The sequence below is a fragment of the Labrus mixtus genome, chromosome 16 (genome assembly GCF_963584025.1).
Source record: "Labrus mixtus chromosome 16, fLabMix1.1, whole genome shotgun sequence".
Classification (NCBI taxonomy): Eukaryota; Metazoa; Chordata; class Actinopteri; order Labriformes; family Labridae; genus Labrus; species Labrus mixtus.
Genome location: NC_083627.1, coordinates 11,491,185 through 11,513,463, shown reverse-complemented (window position 1 = coordinate 11,513,463; position 22,279 = coordinate 11,491,185). Strand labels below are relative to the sequence as shown.

The 22,279-nt window shown below is 38.7% G+C and overlaps 1 protein-coding gene across 2 annotated transcripts in view; it reads left to right on the top strand.

Moving 5' to 3' along the window:
• The window catches only part of khdrbs3 (KH domain containing, RNA binding, signal transduction associated 3), a 127,974-nt gene that overhangs the window by 46,314 nt on the left and 59,381 nt on the right, over window positions 1-22,279 (top strand). For both annotated transcript variants that reach the window (XR_009676217.1, XM_061060465.1), the window contains exons 2-3: window positions 9,500-9,630; window positions 20,185-20,301. Coding sequence is in view for 1 of the 2 variants with exons in the window: in XM_061060465.1 (XP_060916448.1) it covers window positions 9,500-9,630; window positions 20,185-20,301 (248 nt within the window). In the remaining variant the exon portion in view is untranslated. The remainder of the gene's footprint in view (window positions 1-9,499; window positions 9,631-20,184; window positions 20,302-22,279) is intronic.

Sequence of the window (22,279 nt, the reverse complement as noted above, 5' to 3'; positions counted from 1 at the left end):
TAAATTGTAATTAAAAAATTGTAAGCGTTTGACGGCCCTAGTTTAAACTATATCCTTGCTTTATGATTTCCACAGCAAAGTTCACAAAGTGCAATTTCTGTGCAGCTCTGTGGATTATGGACAAACAGTCCACGAGTTGTGCTGCCCACCTCGGCTGGTCACTTGTTGACTTTAATTAAGGAGTCTTCCAATCAAACCAGCAGTCCACAAGGATTATTTACTTGAACAATATACCACCGTTTTTCTTTAAATGCACGATTATGATCAGGTGAGGGAGAAAAAACGTTAAACAGTGGAGCTGCGGGGCGCTGTGGTTAGTGCACACGCCCCATGTATGGAGGCTATGGTCCTCCAAGCGGGCGGCCCAGGTTCGAATCCCACATGTGTCTGCTTTCCCGCATGACGTTCCCTTCTCTCAGTCCCTGATTTCCGACTCTATCCACTGTCCTATCTCTCCATTAAAGGTACAAACAGCCCAAAAATAAATATTAAAAAAACAAAAAACAGTGGTGCTGCGAGCCTGGTCTGCGTCGCTATGTTTCCCAATACAGCTTGCAATACTCATTGAATGGAAGCGAATTTTACAAACATATTATGTCGAGTGCAATGTGATGATGGTTGCATAGTACTCGCGTTAATGATGGCACGTGCGTCAGTAATTTTATATTGGTTGCACTGATATATATATAGGACACAGCCAAATTACAAGATGAAATAAAAAAGGTATTAAAAGTGCGTCTTGTGCTCTGGCTTTGTAAGCTTGAACATTTGAAACTTGGTGACCTCAATGTCCCTTCACCTGTTATATATAAATATTTCTGGTGGAATGAACCTAGAAAATTGGAGTAATGATATAACATCCCTGTTGGAGCACTTCATTCATTTGACCTTTATTGCAAAACAACAAAATAATGAGTCTGTCTGGCACAGACAGCAGCACGCCGCATCCGCTTCATGAAGGAAGTGGCGGCATGAAGCCGATGAACTAACATTGCACTATTTAGAACAGATTTATTCTTATTGTCTCAGATGTTTGCCAGAGCAGAAAGAAAAACTCACTGTCTTCCAATTTTCAAATCAATTATTTATGCCAGCAGAGCTTCTATGTTCTATACAGGTGCATCCTGTCTGTGTTATACTTCAATGAAGAAAACATTCATTAAACACAAATGAATATGGAAACATAATCATTTTCTGTATATCTGATGATCATTCATTTGTGAAGCTTTGCTTAGAGATAATAAATGTAACTCAACCCATACCTTTCAAAATTAAACATAATAATAGATACCACACTGTGATAAATTAAATGCTAAACATCTCTTATATTATTGGAGATGATTGTTAGATGGGTAAGAAAAACAACCTATAACAGGAGCTGGATAAATATTCTCAATTCCCCCCTGCTAACTTCATCATTCATTTTGTACTTGTATATACCCCTTGTTTTTTATTTTTATTTTTTATTTTTATTTATTCTGTTTAATGTGTATTTTGTATTTTCGAGCTTTCTTGTCTGTGCTGCTGTAACGCCCGAATTTCCCCTCTGGGGATCAATAAAGTACTATCCTATCCTATCCTATCCTATCCTATCCTAATACCAAAGACTGTATAAAACATGGACGTAGTCTCAGTAATGTCGCCCATTGGTTACTGAAGGGGACTTTTGAAGCCCATCAATGGTGGTCGTCATATTGAAAATGCTGTCTCAACTTAACTTTTGGTAAGTCTAATAACAGGCAATGTACCAGAGCTGAGGCCGGCCTAAAGCCTCCTGAGAAACAGCTACATGGACGATCAGCCATACCTGTAAGATGAATAACTCTGATCTTTCATAAGATCAAAACAGATTTATGAAAAATACACCACCCGAGCAGACATGGGCTATTCAGACCAAATTTAGTTTTTTGAACCAGACTGTATGCAGGTTCATTTCTACTGTAAAATATAGATTTTAGAATGAGTGTGAAAGTGGCCACCGGGTCTTTTGCAGCCAACCTCAAGTGGACACTTAAAGAACTGCAGGTTTTTGAACTTCCACATCGGCTTCTTTTTTTTCCCCCCCAACACCTGAAGTGGCTGCTTGATAAATTAATATAGATTGAGCCATTGGCAAAAGAAAATGTCATAAAATGCTTTTAATTTCCAAGAAATTCTAAAGAAAATTTCAGATCCACAATTAATCCCAATAATAAAGCAAGAGTGTTAGGTTCGGTTTCCTGCTTACATAGTCTCATTCGCAGCGTCACTGACACAGATAAAAACGACAACCTTGAAATGTATAATTTAAACTCTGTCGGATTCATGCAAAGATTCATACAGAAACTGGTGTCAGAATCTCCTTGAACATCCAAAGCCACTATAAGGTCTGGGATAATTAGTGTATGAATCATTGCACACACCAGGGAAAATGCACTCCTCATTATATCTGTTAGCTGTGAACTTGGTAAACAATATGTATGGAGCAAGAGGAGCACCACTAAGGGCACCCAGACTGCCTTATTAGAGAACAGCTGACCCAATGCTATTTTTCACATTTAAATTAAAGCCACACTGGCTCTAAGTACTGCGATATTATTTGTAATCAGTCATAGGATATGAAACATGCATAGCTGCCCTTATATTGCTATTTAAATGGAATGCAATATAATTATTTATTATAGTGTTATACAATAATAGATGAGTCTTCTCTGCCTTCCGCCTGGTTCACATCGGGTTATCTCTCAGTTTATATTTGGTGAAAAACCTTTTTTTTAATAGGCTGTATGAAGAGTTGCACTGCCCCCCCCCCCCCCCCCCCCCCCCACAATGCAATATCACCTTTTTGTACATTACATTTCTTAATTTCTTCAACTCTCTGCTATCTTTATACTGTATCTTTATATCTTTAATACTCAACATGGTTTTACTTCTACACATACTCTGTGCTTTTTGCTCTTATATATTAGTATTTCCTACGGCTATACTGTGTGTAAGAGCAATAGTAACGACCGAATTCCCCCCACGAATAATTGCTGTATTTCTGATTCTCGATGAAGTTGGGGAGGGGGGATAGACTCATCATTGACAGCTAAACCTGAACAGCTGTATTAGGTTGGTTTATACTGTTCCTTAACAGCGCTGTTTTCATGTAATCTGTTTGAGGGATGAGAGGTGCAGGTTAAACATGAGTATGTCTTAATTGCTTTGTGCTTGTTGTATCTAAAGCCCTCCATGTAGTCTTAATGACCCAATTACCTCTGTTATCAACTCAGCTCTCCAACCAGCAGCTGAAGTCATGCATAATCCCGCAAAAATCTACCCAGCTTATGAATTTTAAATGGGGAGGCCTAAATCACAGAGCTGCTGTTAAGTAAATCCATTTTTAATAGAAGAGCAGACAGCTGGGACACTTTTTTGCTTTTTCTCAAGTCCGATACATTGAAGAGACTGCAAAATGTATTTATAATGTGTGAAAAGGTTGCGTATAGTTGCCCTACTTGACGCAGGGGAATTCCTTCTAAAGCTTCCAAGAAAACCCAGGAAAGAGACTTTTAAGAAAGAGAGATGGTCTTATATTTTAAAATGAAAAAACCTTGTATTCAACAAGTTTATAAATTGAATGTGGTGTTGCCATTTGCAAAGAGAGTAAAATCATTTAAAGCTTATATGTCTCAGCTGTCTATATAATCATTGGCTCTGTGGTCTTTGTGCTCAGAATAAGCCACTTTCTCTACTCGTTGTTGAATATGATGAGAGAGCTGTAGCTGCAGCAACACGCCAGTTGTTCTTAATAAATAAGAGCAGCGGAATTCTTTTCATTCCTCCAGTTTGATTTGATCATGGACCAAAGAGGCGCTGCAAATGTGCCATGCATACAGAATAGAATTTGATCCTTTTGATTTATAGGCTTCAAAAGTGTTTTGATTTTGCAAAGAGCTAAGGGATAATTTGGTTTAGTTCAACATACAGTCGTATTTGTCATGGTGCTGCCCTTTAAGGTTGATGTGTGCCACACTTCAAGGCCAGGTGAGGTTTTTCTTTACTCTTAAAGAAAAGGGACCATAGGTGATGAATCACACAAAACAGCATGCACTGTTTAGCTGCCTCTTCACTTGTCTTGTTCTTGCATCTTCTTGTGTACACAAGAAAAAGGTTTGTGAGGAAAGAAAGACGGGAAGTCAAGTGAGAATTTTCAATCCCACAAAGTTTCTCGCCTTTGCACATCTGGTTAATAAAAAAATAACATAATTAATCCATCAAGTGAAATGTGTTTGAAAAAATTGGTTGTAAAAGTGTGTGTGGAGGAAGTAAGAGTAGCATGCATGTGTAGTGTGCTGCTGTTCAATGACATCATCCCAGAGTCTGAAAAAAGTGTTGCCTATGCCCAGCCATTTTCATGTAATTGACAAGGCGCCATGTTTCCTTTAAATCCAGTTCTTATAATAGAAACATGGATGGCGCACAGTTTTCCTTTCAAACAGGGTATGTAATCTGCATTTCAGATTTCCTCTCTTTTGATTTTGTTTGGGTTGAATACAACTTTTGGGAACCTAGTTACCTGACCACTCATTTATCCTATTATTCTAAATCTGCTATACTTAAGCCGCAGCTCCTGGGCCACATGCTGCTGTTTGGTGACAAGTTGTGGCTCGGATAAGTCCAACTTAACAAAATGAATTACCCCAAAAGAAGGTTAAAAGAGAAAAACATTCCTAGAATGAAAAATGTCATAGCAAGTCACATCCTAGTGTTTTCCTGTACATGGATGTTACAGCTATATTCATAGATGCCCAAGCATATATCCGCTGGTCATCCCTTTAGTAAATGCATCGTTTACTGTAAGGTGTGATCTCTCTTGTTAAAACTGAAGCTTCTCATGCCTTTGAAAACAGAGTGACTCATTTGGAAATGCGGTCAGTCTTATTTGAACGTCTTAATTTTGTCAATTGAGCAGAAACACACAAAAATAGCTACGTACTTAGGGAAGACGACGCGGGACAAGGCACTGTGAGAAGGTGCAGTGTGCACAGTGTATATATGTGTGTGAGTCTGCTGTGTAGAAAAGAGCATGACCAGAATGGACAGCAAGTGAGATGAGAATATTATAGTCATTTGTGAGACAGATTATAATACATTAGAGATAAAGCACAATTAATATGATAAATGGACTTGAGCTTGTATAGTGCTTTTCTAGTTTTCTGACTACTCAAAGCGCTTTTACACCTTGTCACACCTACACATTCACACACTGATGGCATAGGCTGCTATGTGACCATCAGAAGTAGCTAATCCATTCACACACATTCATACTCCGCCGACAAAGCAGCGGGTACTATTCTGGGATAAGTGTCTTACCCAAGGACATATCAGACATGAGGCTGCAGAAGATATATATATATATATATATACCTAATATTGATAACCTAATCTTTTCTAATAGGGTATGACTCGCATAAATCTCTGTGGCTCTTGCACATGTTTTGATGAGGTGCTTCCCAGCATGCATCAGTCAGTTTGTGTCTTGTGCTTCTCAACTCAGCGCTTTTTTGTGTTGCATCATGTTGGTTGTGCTGTTTGTCGTTCATCAGTCTTTTGCAGTATTTACATACTGTTTTTGTCTTGTCTATTCAATTTGTTTTTAGGAACCCCGCTTTGAAACAAGATGTAATCTCAACCTAAAATTCTTCTTTTGTGTCCTCCTCGTTTGCCTCTCTTCATCGGAAAAAAACACTAGGATAAAAGCAGACAGTGCCCTCTCCTGGTTAAATAAAATATTGCACCATTTTTTTGTGTCATCGATTTAAATTTGTATAAATTTTGAATTGTGTTGCAATGTTTGGTAACATCCTTAATCCTTAACATTAAGTTGTATTTAAGTATTTTGTAGCCAAAGATTCCAAAGGACAAATAGGAAATATTTTACAACTCCTGCGAGACTCAAATATGAAGCAAAAGAATGAAAAGTATTCAGATGCTTTCAAGAAAAAGGATAAAGCAACTTGTTAAAGCAGAGACATGCTGATCAGGGGACCAGAATGTACATACATACAACAATATATAGGTCAAGTGACTTCTTCAGAGCCCATAGAGTCAAACAAAACATGCCTCGAGGGATTTCTTTTTCTATTGAAGACTGCATCCACTCACTCCATTTGGGTCTCTGAGCAGCTGAGACACATTAGCGTTATTAACCCACAAAGTCTTTCATTCGTCTCATAGCACAAGCAAACATACGAGTGGAAAGGACGCTTCGTAGTCACATAAAAAAATCACAACAACAACATAACAAGGAATAAAATAGACTTCTAGTGATATAAGGGTACCAGGATTCTACAGCTCAGATTCAACAAAGGTTTTGGTTTTGCCTCTCAAATGGGCAAATTAGAATATCACGCTATTCACTAACCATTTGCAGCTGGAAGCGAGGGGTTTCATAGAGCTGGAAGGGGAAAATGAAAGAAAACAACAGGCATAGTGCGCTCGTGTCAGTGATGCATGTTTAAATCCGTTTTGAACACTCGGTAATGACTCGGAGGTGGAGGTGGTTTTCAGTTCATGCTGCTACATCGTCTCTCTCAAACACGGAAGCTAAAACAAGATCTTTTGAAAAAGAAAATCTATGAAAAAAAAACTGTGGTTGGGTAATTCACACTAGCTGATTGTGTGTTGCCATGTTCAGAGGATGAGCTCATTGAAGCTGCTGTGTTGTTGTTTATTAAACCTGCTGAATGATCGCTGTGCCCTGTTGGAGTTTATTTGGACTTGAAATGCAAAATGTTCTCTTTGGATAAGACCAAAGTATGTGCCGAACACTTTTTTTTTCTTTTTTTTTAAATAAAGAAATTAGAGGGATTTTGCAGTTGAAACACAATCTCCATCACGATCTCTGAACACATCAGAGCCTGCATGTTTTGAGGACAACGCCTGGTAGAAGGCAGGAAACTCCGTCTTGGCATGTTGCTAGGCGATGCATTAATATTAATGTTGTCTTTTTTTTTTTTTTTTCAGAACGTGTGCACTCTCTGCCCCCCTTTGGGATAAACTGAAGCTTAAAGATATCTCCATCTCACTGATACTCCTTTTATCCTTCGTTAAACCTCATATCAAGGGTTTTAATTACATTCTGCAAATGTGATGCTGCAGAGCTTTGTTGAGGATCACAATTGTCTTCTTACTTCCTGGTTTGCAGCACTTGCACCTGGCTTATTTCTGACTTGAGTCATTGATAAAATAGATATGTGTTTTTATCTCGTCTTGTCTTGTTTGAACATGTAAATGTTTTAGTTTATCATGGTCTCACATTAAAATTAAAGGTTGTTTTACTGGAGTTTAATCACAATTACATCTGATTCTCACCAAATCTTCAATAATTTCTATCAGAGCAGGAACTGTAAAGCCAAAGCATCCTGCCCGCTCTGTTTTCATCATATCTTTTCCATTAAAAAATCATTTTGAACACAAGAAATCAATCTATTATAGAGCTGGCCCTCTGCCTCACCCTTTCCCCTGCCGGGCTTTTAGCCTGGAGTCTTTGTCGCAGCCTCCCTTCACCTCTCAGCTGCCCTCTTTGAAAAACCATTTTGCTGGCACTGAAACACAGATGTTATCCATCTGATTAAACGTTCAAGGTTACATCTCCAAATACATCAAAGTCTACTTCTCCCAAAAGAGGAAGCGTGACAGCCAATATTTTGGTAGCCTGGAGGTGTAAGCTCTAGTGTCCCCATCATTTTTTTTTTTTTTTTTGGAAATTGGTGTTCCCTGCTTAAATTACAAAGTGTTATGGTGATGGAGACTCCAGCAGTAGGTGGGATAAATGGTCCTGAAGGGATCTATCATGGCTTGTCAATACATGAAGTCAGGGAAAGGGTTCGTTAACAAGGAGTTATAGGGTTAATAAAACCTGAAATACTGCCAGGAATGGGATTCTATCTAAACAAAGACAGGTTTTATGATAATTGTTTAACTGTTAGTAAGTTTGTCAAGATAATAAAACTCATGGTGCTTTGTTTTACGTCACTGTAAAGGTGGTATATTTTGTGTTCAGAAAAAAAGGCTCTTTATGGATGTCTGGGGTAAATTGACCGAGCATTTAGAATTTTTCAATACATTTTATAGACCAGCAGTTTAAATTTAATAGAGGCGCTGGCTGGTTTGCATGTCCCATGTACAGAGGCTGTAGTCTTTAAAGAGGGCGACCAAGGTTCAAATCCAACCCTAGGCTCCTTTCTCACGTCATTCCATACGCTCTCTCTCTCTCTCTCTCTCGCTCTCTGATTTCTGACTCTATCCACTGTCCTGTCCCTCTATTATTAAAAAAAATGATTTAACACATCGGAGAATCTGCTTATTGCCTCCATGATCTCATCTTATTTTAGATGACAAATGAATCACTGTTGTTACATAATTGTGCTCGATGCTTTTCAATACCACAAGTTTTTAGAATGATACAGTGTTTGTGATTTTAATGATCGTTGGTGTCAAAAAGTGCCAAAGCTTAAAAAAAACCCCCTCAGATTTAAAGTCATTTTTTAAACATAATGGGTATATTTTTTGTTCAGTTAAGACAGTATGCAGGAGTTTTCTTGCATTTTGAGGTAATCAAAACAAGAAAAAACACAGTCCTGGGTGCCTAGGTCTTGCATTTTTGAAGCTGTGGTATTGATTTTTTTTGGTTTTGTACAGTAACTGTACCAAAGTGGAATACAGAGATGCAAGAGACATGTTTTTACTAATGATTAAACTTCCAATTATTTGTCCCGTTTCTATTGACATACTTATATTACTTTACCAAATTCAAGCCAATGCCGATGTCATGTCTGTGCTTATATAGTTCAGAAATCAGTCAGGAAAACATTCAGCCTTGTTCTGTTCAGAAATAAAAAGGTCTATCAGCATCCCTTAAGGCCATGGATTAAAAGGACGTTTTTATATGTTGTAAACCTTTGCAAGAACAGAACTGTTAAATGAAAATGTCTCGGTTTACACTGAGTTATGTGCTGTAGCTATCTGCTGCTGAAGAGGAGCTGCAGGAAGTCTATGCAGACTCTCTCTAGTCACTGTGAGCTTATCATGTCAGGTATCATATAACATACTGATTTAAAAAAAAAAAACTGCAGATAGAAAATACGCTATGTGTGAACAATGCAGAACATTACTGGGTCAATGGAAAACCTTTTTCTTTGAAGAAATCGTTTCATCACATTACTCTTCATATTACTGCGTTGTACTGACTGACCAACAGTCTTTATGCTCAGCTAGACTAACAGCATCCTGCCTCCAGCTCTGCTCTCAAAGTCATAGAAGTGAGAGTTAATATTGATGTTCCTATCCCTCCCTTGAAAAGAAAGCAAATAAACATCACAAGTTCCTCCTGAAAATAATGAAATATTCCGTCATATGAAAATGAAGATCAGTTTTTATCCGCTCGATTCATTTTACAGGCTTGTTGTTTATTTGCTATTTCCTACTGTCAACACCAACTGATTCCTTTTCTTTCTCCCTCCCTCCTCTCTAGAGATCGAGAAAATTCAGAAAGATGAGGGGAAGGAAGAGGGGAAAGAAGAGGAGAAGTTCATCGACGTCGTCATTAACAAGAACATGAAACTGGGCCAGAAAGTTTTGATACCAGTCAAGCAGTTTCCTAAAGTAAGTGCTATCCTTAACACCACCAGAGACTTCTGTGAGAATGTGATGTGCACGGATAGAGAATTTTAGATGGTGTTATTTATAGATAATGAAGCCGCCTGCTTTTGATTTAAATTTCTTACAACAGTCACTTGACACATTTTGTTGATGCTTTATGTTATTAGATGTAGCATATTTTCGAGGACAGCATGCAGGCATGCAGCGTGTCGGCTGACAGAACTGGGGTAGAACTATATTAGGGATGTTACCTACTGAAGAATTGTTTGAGCTCTTAATGTTACAACTGTAATCCTCCCACTCCTCCCTCATACACACACCTCTCTATTACACTGACCTTGCTCAATGACGCTCTGAAGTCTCGCTATATTAATTTGTCAATGAATATTTATGAATATATGATTCAGAGGAATTATCTCGCAGTGGGTTTCATTTTCTTGAGTGTGCGGTGGATTTCTTATAATACACCTCTAGGTTTTTTTGTTTTTTTTCAAGTTCAAGAAGTCTACTTTTCATGGAAAATAATAGCTTTTGAGGGTGAGAGTACGACTGCAAAGCAGCACATAAGTCACATGTTCAGAGTCCTAGACAGTCGGCTTCACTGTGACCTCCACTTGAAGGGGTTTTGAATGATAACACTGTCGCCGCCTTTTGAGAGCACTTCGGCGTCGTCCGCCGCGAGGAGCCTAAGCCCAGCTGCAGCATTTATGGAGCCACCCACTCGCTGCATGACAGGGATTTCCCGCTGGGAGCGCGACAGGGAGGTTGGTGTAAAAGTGAGAGGGGCCGCTCTTAGATGGGGACATCACTCAAGTTTTCACCTCGGCCCTCCGGAGGGAATTGCAGCGGTAACCTGCGGTGTGTGGATGGGGAAGACAGCAGGGAGGAGACGCAGCAGTCAGGAGTCAAAACCATGAACAAACAAAGCTGACGAAACATGCTGTCTCTGCTCAATATTGTTAGAATTTGGATGTCATGCACTGTTAAATAATATTGAATAAGATCTGCAACTTTAGTTTATGCAACACTTCATGGCAACTTTGAAGACTCACCACACAATGTGTCAGACAAACCCTCTGTCAACACTTTTAAAATTAGATTAACTGTCTCTGAAAAATATTAACTTGTGAGCACATTCCTTGCATGAGGAGAAACTAAACACTTTATTTATAATGCAGAAAAATCACCAGACACCCTGTTAACATATTTAAAATTAGCAATTAGCACCAAACATTAACTATAGCTGAGGCTGAAGTTTAGCCTGTCAGGTGTTTTGTTAAAAAACACACAACACAACACAACAAGTAGTCAATGAACTAAAATCTTCGATCTAATTAAGTCCTTTGTATAGAGGTGCGAGAATAACTCGAGTTTCGACTTGACATATTACAAAGTTTTAGGCGCCGATGGCCTAGCGGATAGATCATGCCCTGTGTGGAGGCTGTTGTCGTCGAAGCTGGTGGCACGGGTTTGTCTGACCTGCAGCCCCTTTCTCGCATGTCCATCCCCACCCCCTTTCTCCTGATTTTTTTACTCTTTCCACTGTCCTATCAAAAAAAGCCACCCCCCCCCCCCCCAAAAAAAAAAGAATCTCAATAAATAAAAAAAAGAGTCAAATTCCATCGTAATGGTATTCTTTTAATGTTATACACAGTGTTCAAATCTAGCTAGTTAAAGTTTCCTCTTTTTCTTTTTTTATTACTATAATTAAATGAGTCAAATTTAGCTTTAAATAAAAACTCCCCTAATTTTTTTTTTTTTTACACCTCACCAGATTTAAACTTGTTACAAATTTGCCCCTGATGATGTAACCTGCTTTGAAGAATTTATTTTTCGGGCTGCCAATGTTTTGTGCACGTTTCTTTGACACATACTTCCACCAAAGTTACAAAACAGTAACTCTAATTATTTGATCAAATACATTTTTCTTTCACTTTTAAGTGTACTTCATACATGCTTCAGAAACTGCAACTCTTCAAAAAAAGTTTTAAAGTACACTAGAACTTCCTAAACTTTGAGAAAGAGAGTAATTACTCCCACCAGGAGTTAACTTACACTGATAAAAAGCTAGATGTACATATTTACTATTAATTAGTACTAAAAACTATATATTTATGTATGTGGTGTCATCTGGAGGCTGATAGGAGTCTCCCAGGTTCACAGCTTAACAGATTTGCTTTGACAGCTTTGATAAGTAGAGCCACTAATACGCTGTTTAGAGCTCCAACAAGCCACCGAAGGAAGACAAATTCAATTTGTTCCAAGTGACAGGCAGCAATGGCAAGAGTGATCGGTCTGACTTGAATGGGTTTTCTCCTGAGCTGCGAGCATCACCTCTTGGCTTCTGGCATTGAAGTGGTACAGACATTTTTCCAAATAGCCATTTAGGAGCGGCACACGTGGAGAGGTTAAATCCATCCTCCACAAACATAGCTTTTTATCAAAATGAAACGGGGTGGGGAAAAAAACAGACGCCACACTGCAAGTTCCAGACTGCTGATACCCTGTGATAAAAATGGAGCTGTTCCCCAGCTGTGATTCGTTAAACCCAACACCGATGAATTTTTAGACTTTCCAAGATATTTGCAGGAGTGATGATACTCTGGTGTTGGATAGTGTTGTTTTGTTGTGTAATGGACACATTGATGCTGCACACAGAGCTGTCTTTAAAAACAAGACCATGTTTAACTGAAACCTAGTCGGTATAGAAATATAATCTAAGAATATAGATCAAGATTTAAGCAGTGTGACACACAATGTCACTCCTACTCAGGGTCTAAAAATACCCCACCTTTTGAACAAGGATCCACTATCAGCACTCATCAGTACAATTCTCCGGATCTGTTGGCCCTCTATCGGAGAGCATTCTTTTGGCAAAAAGCACCGCAGGCCATTAGCGAGGCGTAAGGAGTCCCACTGGTTTATTTCCAGTTCAGACTGTGGCTTTTCTCTGCGCTGGGAGCGGTGATTTATCCTGCTGCTGTCGTTCCTGTCCTGCTGTCCTCAGCACAATCACTCGGCGCTGGTTCTTTGTAAGCATACCTCTCGCCAGGCTCCCAGTATTACATTCAGCGAATGATGAAAAAAAATCTCAGATGCAAGCCTCCCCCCCCTCCCTCCCTCCCTCCCCCTCCCTCTCTGAACCGCCTTCAAAGTAAGTGTGATTAATCATACTGCCTTTCTCTACTCACATTGGCTGTCTTTCTAATCATCCACATGCTTGTTATGTATCAGCTGAACACAGTGAATGAAAAGAAAATCTTTTATATGTTTTCAGTCAATTGCTCTTTCTCTCGTACTCAATTTGTATTTTATTTTTTTGTGGGACTGACACCATAACAGAGCAGCTAGAGACAACCTGTGATTAAACACATCAGCTTTTATTCCGGTGATTACAGAAGCAGCAGCACAATCCTCTCACACAGTCTAATGACATGAACCAGTACGGGAGCCCAGGCAGGTTTTTGTAAGTCACATAATCCCTCATGATAACTAAAGCATTAGCTAAAGCCCAAAGCATCCATCACAGTGGGAGTCAGATGGATTTTGATTTCTGATAAACAGAAGGGATTACATTTATGTGTTCACTAAGACTTAGAGGATTGTCCATACGAGGAGATGTGTGTGCCTCTGCAAATGTATCGACTCGGTTCTGATGTGTTGAAATGTCGAGATTAAGACTTCTGTCTGACATTTACTGGCATTAGTCAGACAAATATAAAGCAAATCTGCATGATCTCTGTTTAAATAGTCAGGAACTTAAAATAGTGCCAAACAAATACCATTACACCGTGTCAATATATTCTCTATAATACTGTCTGAAGTGACTCCAGAGAATGCGTGCTGGGTAAAAATGTATTCCCATAGCTGGATTAATCTGCTACAGAGCCTATCAATTATTAACCCTCTGTTTCTTTCCCTCGCTGTCCATTGTGTACAGTATTGTTATACTAAAATGAAACTACTGTGTGATGACTTTTTATTAAATTAGTTAAGACAATCTTTAAGGACATTGAGGTATTTGTATATTTCTATAATAATGAAGGTCTTAAATTGATCTAAATTAAATAAATTAAATTGAATACTTCATGCATAGATACATTTGTTTATAATGGATGAAGCCCTTAATAAAATCAGTGTGTTGTTGAAATGCTTTTAAAAATATCCTTATTATACAAAGAGAAAACTCCAGTGACAGAATTATAGCCAGATTGAAACTCTTACTTGGTAAACTACATAACATACAAGTAAACTGAATAAAACACAAACATGTGCACATATTACATGACCAATATGCAAGATGTCTACTGAATTAAATCATAAAACTATATCATTAGACATGGAAACATGCTATGTTGAAGTGCTGGCTTCTCTGACTACAATGTATGTCGTCATAAGTTTTTGAGAAGTTTGTGGTTTTAAAGCACCCCCACACGGCCATTTTACCCTTCCCCCCTCATGTTACCAGGCAAACAGCAAACCAACAGGTGTTGCAGTGATGGAGGCGGGCAAGTGACCTGGTTTAGATATAACTGATTCTACTCGACCTAAAAAGCCTCAACAAGAAACATGGTAACGAGGATAAATATTATGCAACTGGCAACTGGCTAAACACTGAAGCTTCCGTGTCCGTGACGTGTTGCTCCTCGATTTAGTTACATATTGCTCCTCTAAATATTAAAAGATGAAAAGTCAAATGGAAATTGTTACATGCAATGATTATTTACCATTATTTACATTAACAGATAAACACTGAGCTGAATTAAAAGCAGTACTAAAGGACTTCAGTTAGCTTTTAAACTTAGAAGGAAAGTTGTAAATTTCCTCTTCAATGACAACTTTAAAGAGCCAAAAAATAAAAATTAGAATAGCTCCTGTATTATAATTACACGTTTTTAGGCTTGTGATTAAACCCTTACAACACTTGGCTTTAAGGTCAGAGGGACATTTGGATTTGAGAGCTGTAATGGACTGGAAAAATACAGTAGTTTGCACCATTATTTCCAAATGTTATGGGAAAACAGCAATAGTCCATCAATGTAGGTTCCCAACAACAGAATTGAAGAGAAGGTTATAGAGAAGTGCCAAGGGGGGCTTTTACCGTGCTTTCAAATATTATTAGGGCAGTTGTATTATTGTCTTAAAATTAAACTAGATTTTACCAACACACAGTATAAAACACAAAGTATGATATCCCATTTGACCAATATGTATTTCTTTTGTGATTGAAAGTGTTTCTAGGGCGTATATTCAGACAGTTGAACTACAACAGAAAACAAGAGAGGGGGAGATATAACTAAGGTCCCTGGGCAGAATGACACTGGGGATTTGTGTAGGTAGTCCTCCACCTGCTCTCCATCTTAATGTCTAAACCCTGAGGGATCTCAAACTTCACATAGATTCTGCTTTCTTTATTTTGTACTTGCACAAATAGGTTGAAAAACTGGACCTCTGCCCATATACTGTATATATAAAAAAGAGACAGAAATTACATCCCTTACAAATATTAAAGAGTTCTGTTCCTTACTGCATTTTACACTTGTCTTGTTTGGAGTGACAACGTAATTAAACAAGACACACTTTTACCCCAAGGACATTCATTTAACACAATGTTTAAAAACTGACATTCAGTCCTTAAGAATAAAAATCAAGCTCATAAAGCAGTCTTTAATTAACCAAGTTATCAGAGGAGGACTTTGTTCTTGTGGATCAGTTGGTTTTCATGAAGTTATGACTCCATGATGTGCTGTATTTGAATTAAGACAAGCAACACGGCAGATCTCTGGATCTTTCCATTTCCACCCCAAAATCCAAGTCTATGATTGGCTTTTTGACTAATCAGAGGCGGGACTTAAGTACAAATCAATTATTCTGGCTGTTTTTCAAAATGCTATTGGTAGTACTTTCTGCTTCAACAGTGGCAGGAAGTTTTGAAGAAAAGTTACTATTTCAAGTCGGCAACTACAACAGTGATCTGAGTTTGAACATTAGATGAACCTCATCAGGTGTCGCCATGTTTATTTACATTACACCATGCAAATCTGGAATCTATACTTCGCTGTTTGAGGTGGTATGATTTATGTGGTGCTCCCTCTAAACTATAATAATCCTCCAGTAGCTTGTGTAGTACATAGGCAATATGAGAACATAAATTGATGGTTTAAAAACAACTATATTTGAGCCTTAACTGTGTCCCTGGTTTCAAGGAAAACTCAAACTAAATCCATGTTTGGCTCAATTTCTGTGCCACAGTCTGCTCAGATTTCCCATTCATGTAAATTTGCTCCTTCAGTCTCTCAGCCTGATGTCCATGTATGCACAGTTGCTACTCTATGATTTGAAAGAAACACTGTTGTGCTTAGTTATGATCAGAAAACCAGCTTCTCTCAAAGTGTTCTTTTTACCCTTTGGAATTTAGAACACTGTTGGTAGACTGAGGGCTGGGGATGCGTACAAGCAACCCGAACAAAAGCTTCAGTAAAAGAGGTCTGCTGCTGCATGTGTGAAATCACTGTTCAAGGCATGGCACAGCTCAGTGATCAAGGCTCTATCCAGGTGGAAATGATGGATGCATGGGGCATCAGTTAAACTCAGCACATTTAAAACATTTCCTGACACCCTCTGTTCGCCACGGTAGCCATGTCTCCTTTGATGATCCTTTTGTAAAAGTGAATACATTAGAGGCAGGATCGATCATGTTTGCATAGAAAAAAAAATCTAAATGAAACAATCCTGACACAGAAATGTTAATTACTCTGCACTTTTTTTTTTCACTTCATGTTTTGGAACATTTTTGGTGATGTATGAAATGGACTAGTGGAAGCACCAGAGTCCTAACACTGTTTTACATATTCATCAATCCAAGGTCATAACTTTGCAGGAAGCCACTCTATACTCCCTATTGTGAGTGTAGGAAAGGGTTCAGCACAGCAGGACAATGGATTTTAGTTGTTCTCACTCCCAATTAGTCAAACAGGACAGATCTGGCACACTTCAGAATATGTTGTGCAGATACTCCTTTTAGCATTGTTTCCGATCATTTCTAGTTTCTTCTGCTTGGTTTAGTTTGTGGTTTAGGTGACTGAACCAAGGGCATAATGTCAGCTTCTGGTGATTGCGGGGGGCGATGGATGGGTCAAATACTGACTTCTTGATTAATAGTTGTGTTGATTACATAAGTAACCTCCAATGTGTATGTAAGTCATGACAAATATGCTGGTTTACTTAGATGATTGATGCATGGTTCCTAACAAACCTTAAAAACATTATTCACTACTTAAAAGCCAATAATGCCATTTTTTCTAACGCTACCAAATAGCCCAGGTGACAGAAACTTAACTGAGTAGTGGTGCACCAGATTTGGTTGACCCTCGATCTGTGACCCATGATCTGTACGAATCACTCCCAGTGGTTTGGAACGCATTTTAGCAGATCGATGTAGTATTTTACCATTGTGGGGATGGTAACATTGTAACTGTGCGTCCACTTCTATCAGTTTACTCTCGCTGTGTCTGTATTTATCATGGACTATGGCTCCTTTGACAATGGTCAGTAGCTTAACCAGAGATGCACTGATGTCATTGGACGATTCCAATTTCCAAATTCTGACCTTACTTGATACTGATTTTGGCAGATTTTCTCTCTTTCAGAAAAAATCTTGTTTTTGTAAATGTACTTGAGCTTGTATAATGCTTTTTCTATTCTTGTGACTACTCAAAGCATTTTTTTTAGGTCACAACCATTCACACACTGGTGGCAGAGGCTGATATGTAAATTGACCATCAAAAGTAACTGATCCATTCATTCACGCGCTGCCGAAGCAGCGGGAGCAACTTGGCGTTAGGTGGCTTGCCCAAGGAATCTTTAGACACGTGGCTGCAGGAGATGGGGATCGAACCTCCAACCTTCCGGTATAGAGGCGACCGACTCTACCAGCTGAGCCAAAGCCGCCCCTTTTTGTAGATTACAGCAGACTTGTTATTCACAGAAGGATTTCTTTCTAAGGTTGATATACTTAGCTACAATAGTGTTGTAAAGATGATGCAGTTTTCTATAAAACAGACTATTGTAGTCAGATGTTTGGATGACTGGTCGAAAAATGTATAAATCAATTGAGAAAGTGATACATGATGATGTGTAGAGATAGACTGTGATTCATTGTTCCTTCAAATGCACAGTTACAGTCATGGCAAGCTAAAGACTGGAAAAGTTATCAGTATTTTAGTGGGGGAGCCGAAAAAATGTTTCCAGTGACATAAATCTGTGATTAGATACAAACCTCAAGATTTCAATTTCATTGTATCCCCTCGCAGTTATGTGCTTCAACATAATCAAACTGCAACCTTTGAGCCACAACTAATGTTGTAATATAAAGTCACAACATTTCAGAAAGCTGTATTTTGGAAGTTTTACTGGGCCTTATTGACTGGATGCTGTATTATTGCTAATGTGACCTTGGAGACCAATGCATGCAAAACTAATGCCACAAACACTGGGCCACAGTGACCATGATTCCATATTTGAAAGAGAGCTGTGGGAACCATGTTGTTTTTTTATGATTCAGTCCAGTATCAGGAAGTGTAGTAATTATAAAAGTTGAAGGAACACACAGTGAGAAGAACTGCTGGATTTCAACCTGGCCAGAATGAAAAAACCCAACAGTCAGTTTCTGCCTCGGAGCGAATCTCTAAACCTCCACTCTGAAATCCGTCACCCAGGAATTGGCAGAAGCCTCCTAATAAGCACTCTCTTTCTGAACAAAAGGCAGGAGTGATATAGGTGAGGTATAGAGCCAAACAGGCTGTTTCTTTTTTACCTCCTTCTAGCTAATTGATGACTTCGATGGTTGAGGGAGAGAGCTGAAAAGCTGTTCAAGTAAAACATGAAAACAGGGAGAACAGCATCATTCAGCCTTTTGTCTCCCTGACTGTCTGCAGCTGCTGCTGGGATGGTGTTAAACCTGTGTAAAGGTTGTATGACTAAGATGTGTCTGCACACGGCCTACCTCCTGGACACAGCAATGCATAACATTTGGGTTTCATGTATAAAAAGCGGTGACCTTGAGGTAATCTAAGCTGGGAAGCCTTTGATGGATGGCGACATGCCAGAGGTGATCAATTTCGATGTTAGCTCAAACCATCACATTATCATAATGCTGCACATTGAAAGTTTAGTTACATACGCCGGGTAACATGCAGGAAATATTCTTGACTGATATCATAATTGTTCTGATTTCTTAGAAGGATATCTGCAGAAGGTACGGGCAACATGAAGAGGAAAAACACACTGCATATTTCATGATGAATGTAATATGCAGTATTTCATTATTTTCCTAGACTAAGTTTAAAGGGGTTCTCCAATTATACATTTAAAAGTGTTTTGCAGGTCAAGGAAATGGAAGTAGTGCATTGAAATCATGCGTATAAAGTCTAATTATTAGAGATCAACTCACTTGACATCCCATTGTTGGCTGCTGCATTGTGGGAAATAAATCAAAGTTTAAAGATTGAGCATATCTTTGATTCTCCTTCATAGGCAACTAAAATGGTCAAAATCTATCTTGGAATTTTGATAATTAAGAACAGAAATGTCATGAAAAGCCCTGTTTCCACCAAGCGGTCCAGTTCAGTTCGTTTCGGTATATACAATACCCATTTATTTGCGTTTCCACTATCAAAAGTTGGGAATGGTACCAAAATAAAGGCTCGGTACCGTCCTTCTTTTTTGGTACCCTTCTGTTGGGGTGCCAAGGGTATCGAGCCGACCCTAAAAGGTCCCTTGTTGACTGTTTCCTTGGTGTTCTTGAATGTTTAACTTAATAGCAGGCTACACTGTGTTGGGCTGCTATGATGTCACACTATTACACAGCTGACGCGGCTATCTCCATCTGGATTACACTCCGCTTACCAAATAAGGGAACAGTTGGCTGTGAAAACGCAAACAAGTTTAGGGTTTACCGTAAAAACTGTACTGAACCAAACCGGACTGCTTGGTGGAAATGAGGCTATAGTGAGTTAGGTTTGGTTGTGGCACCTTATTTCTCTCTCTCTCTCTCTCTTTCCCATCACATTTCTACATGCATCTGTCTAATAAAAGCACCAACAAAAACATTAGAAAATGGTCTAGGCAATTTTCCAAAGGGCTTACCCTAACAACTAACTTCACAACAACTTAATGGATTATTCTAAAGATTTATTTTAATGATGTGGATTTATTTAATTACCCCACAAACATGCAGCTAAGCTCTTGATAAGCTCGACCAAAATGTAATTTGCATCAATAACAACAAAACAATTTTCTTGTGTGCAATCACAGCGTATCTTTGTTCATTATAAAGCTTTAACCCGTTGGAAAGTTGACACGGTGAACCTGGGATATAACATCTCAGAAATGCTTCCATACTGACTCTTATCCACACTTGACAGTCAAACCTGCTGATGAGTTTTCATTAGCTTCACACTCTGAATGCGCCTGCAGTGATTGACATAAGGCATGTCTTTGCTCTTTATCTCAAACGCACAGATTCTGATTGATCTGCGCTCTCGCTCTCTGTTGCAGTTTAACTTTGTCGGCAAACTCCTCGGGCCACGCGGGAACTCGTTAAAGAGACTACAGGAGGACACTCTCACAAAGATGTCAATTCTCGGAAAAGGATCCATGAGAGACAAAGAAAAGGTAACACTCCATTTTTAACACTTTCATTTCTGGCCCTGCTCTCGTTGCTCTTTCACTCTTTTACCTCCACATATCTTTTTTTTTTATCTTGGTATTCTGCAGTAAGTCTTTCACAGTTTGAAGTGAAGAGTGGCTGGACCTACTTTCAAGTGAAGGAAGGGGAACTTTAATAAGGAGGGCCAGTAAAATTCCAGCTGAAATACCCATTTTTAGATGAACTAACACATTGATACAAAGTCACAGTTAGCTTCTCAGTTAAAGGGATACTTCACGCATTTTCATCAAGCTTTGTATCATTAGAAACCTTGTAGTATTTTTGAATGGTCGTGCATCCCGCCCTTCATATTCCCCTGAGATGGGAAATCTTTGTATTTCTAAGTCTGAAAAGGAGCTTCCAGTGACGCAAAATGACGATTTTGCGTCACTGGAAGCTGTTGCTGTTAGCGGGGTGAAACTACAACGCTAGATCCTCATATTTTTGACCACTGAAGCTACAGACCAATCACAGATCAGTGGGTGGGAACTCACTCCCAGAATCGAAACTTAACGTTCGCCATATTGCTTGGAAGCTATGCTAACAGGCTCTATGGAGAAAGACGATAATGGCGAAAAAATATAAACGGCTGCTGCTGACAGGCCGGTCTTGTGTCTTGGGGGGGACTGGTAGTGTCGGTGCTCTCACTGTTTGCCTATGGACACAGACATAGTCTGTTTTCTGCCAGGAATTTCCAAGATCAATTCTGGAAGAAATCTCGGAATCATTTGAGGACTTGTGTTGAAGTAAATATGTCTGTAAATGTTTTTATTACTATATTTCTACTGCTATATTGTATATTTTGGAGAAAATGTAACGATCCTCCGGGATTAATAAAGTATTTCTGATTATGATTCATGATGATCATGATTATGATGAACTAGAGGACCTTAGTGGGAGTGGTCTGTGGTGCTGTGCATTCTGGGATTAGGTGTCTTTCATCCACATGAGCCAAAAAGACACTTTCTACCTTTTCTGGGCCAAGAAAGCACCGACTTCAAAATTTATTTCACATTTCTACTACATATATGACCCAATGTCAATACAGATTCATGTTTCAATGGGTGAAGTATCCCTTTAAGGTCTTACAAATATTTATTCAACCACATCATCCAACAATGAACACATTGAAAGCATGACGTTAAAAAATATCAGACATTAACACAATAGATGCTTTTTTTATTGTTTTTATTGGGTAGATGCCTCTTCTTATCAAACTGTTTTTTTCTTGCATCACACCATTTTGCATGTTTCAACCTTTCTTGCTCTTAATTTTTTACTCGCATATTATAACTCGCTCAATGCTCACCTTGAATGAAAGCTGTTCAACACCTAAACTGCTCCGTCTAGGTCAGAACTTCTGCAACTCATTTTCTTTTTGTCGGTCTTAACCACAACACATCAATAATGTACATGTAGTCCTATAGACATACAAAACTAAATCAGTTCACCTTTCATGTCTGCAAAACACACTCATGCTGCATTCTAAAAAACCTATATCCACCCAAAATGTTCTATTGCTAATTCACATTTAACACATTTGTATTTGATTATTTTCTTTCTCTAAGCAAGCATATTCATTTCTAGTACAAGTACATGGAGAACATATAGACAAGACTACTTATGTTTAGTACAACATGTTGCTCTCCCCTTAAATAGAAAAGGAAATGGATGGAATATAATAATTGTCTCAAATATTCTCAAATTGAACATTTTGTTAACACAAGGTCACAATATTCACCATTAACTAGTTGCTCATTAGCATGCTAATTAGCAACATACTGGCTGCTTATTAGTCATTACTGAGCACTCATTAGTACCTTATTCTACACGACCATAGTCTATAGCTAATAAACCATTCACTAAGAGTTTGCCCTCCTAATTACCCTCCTAATTATGGCTAACTGATAGGAAAGTTGTTGTATAAGAATTATGTCATGAAAC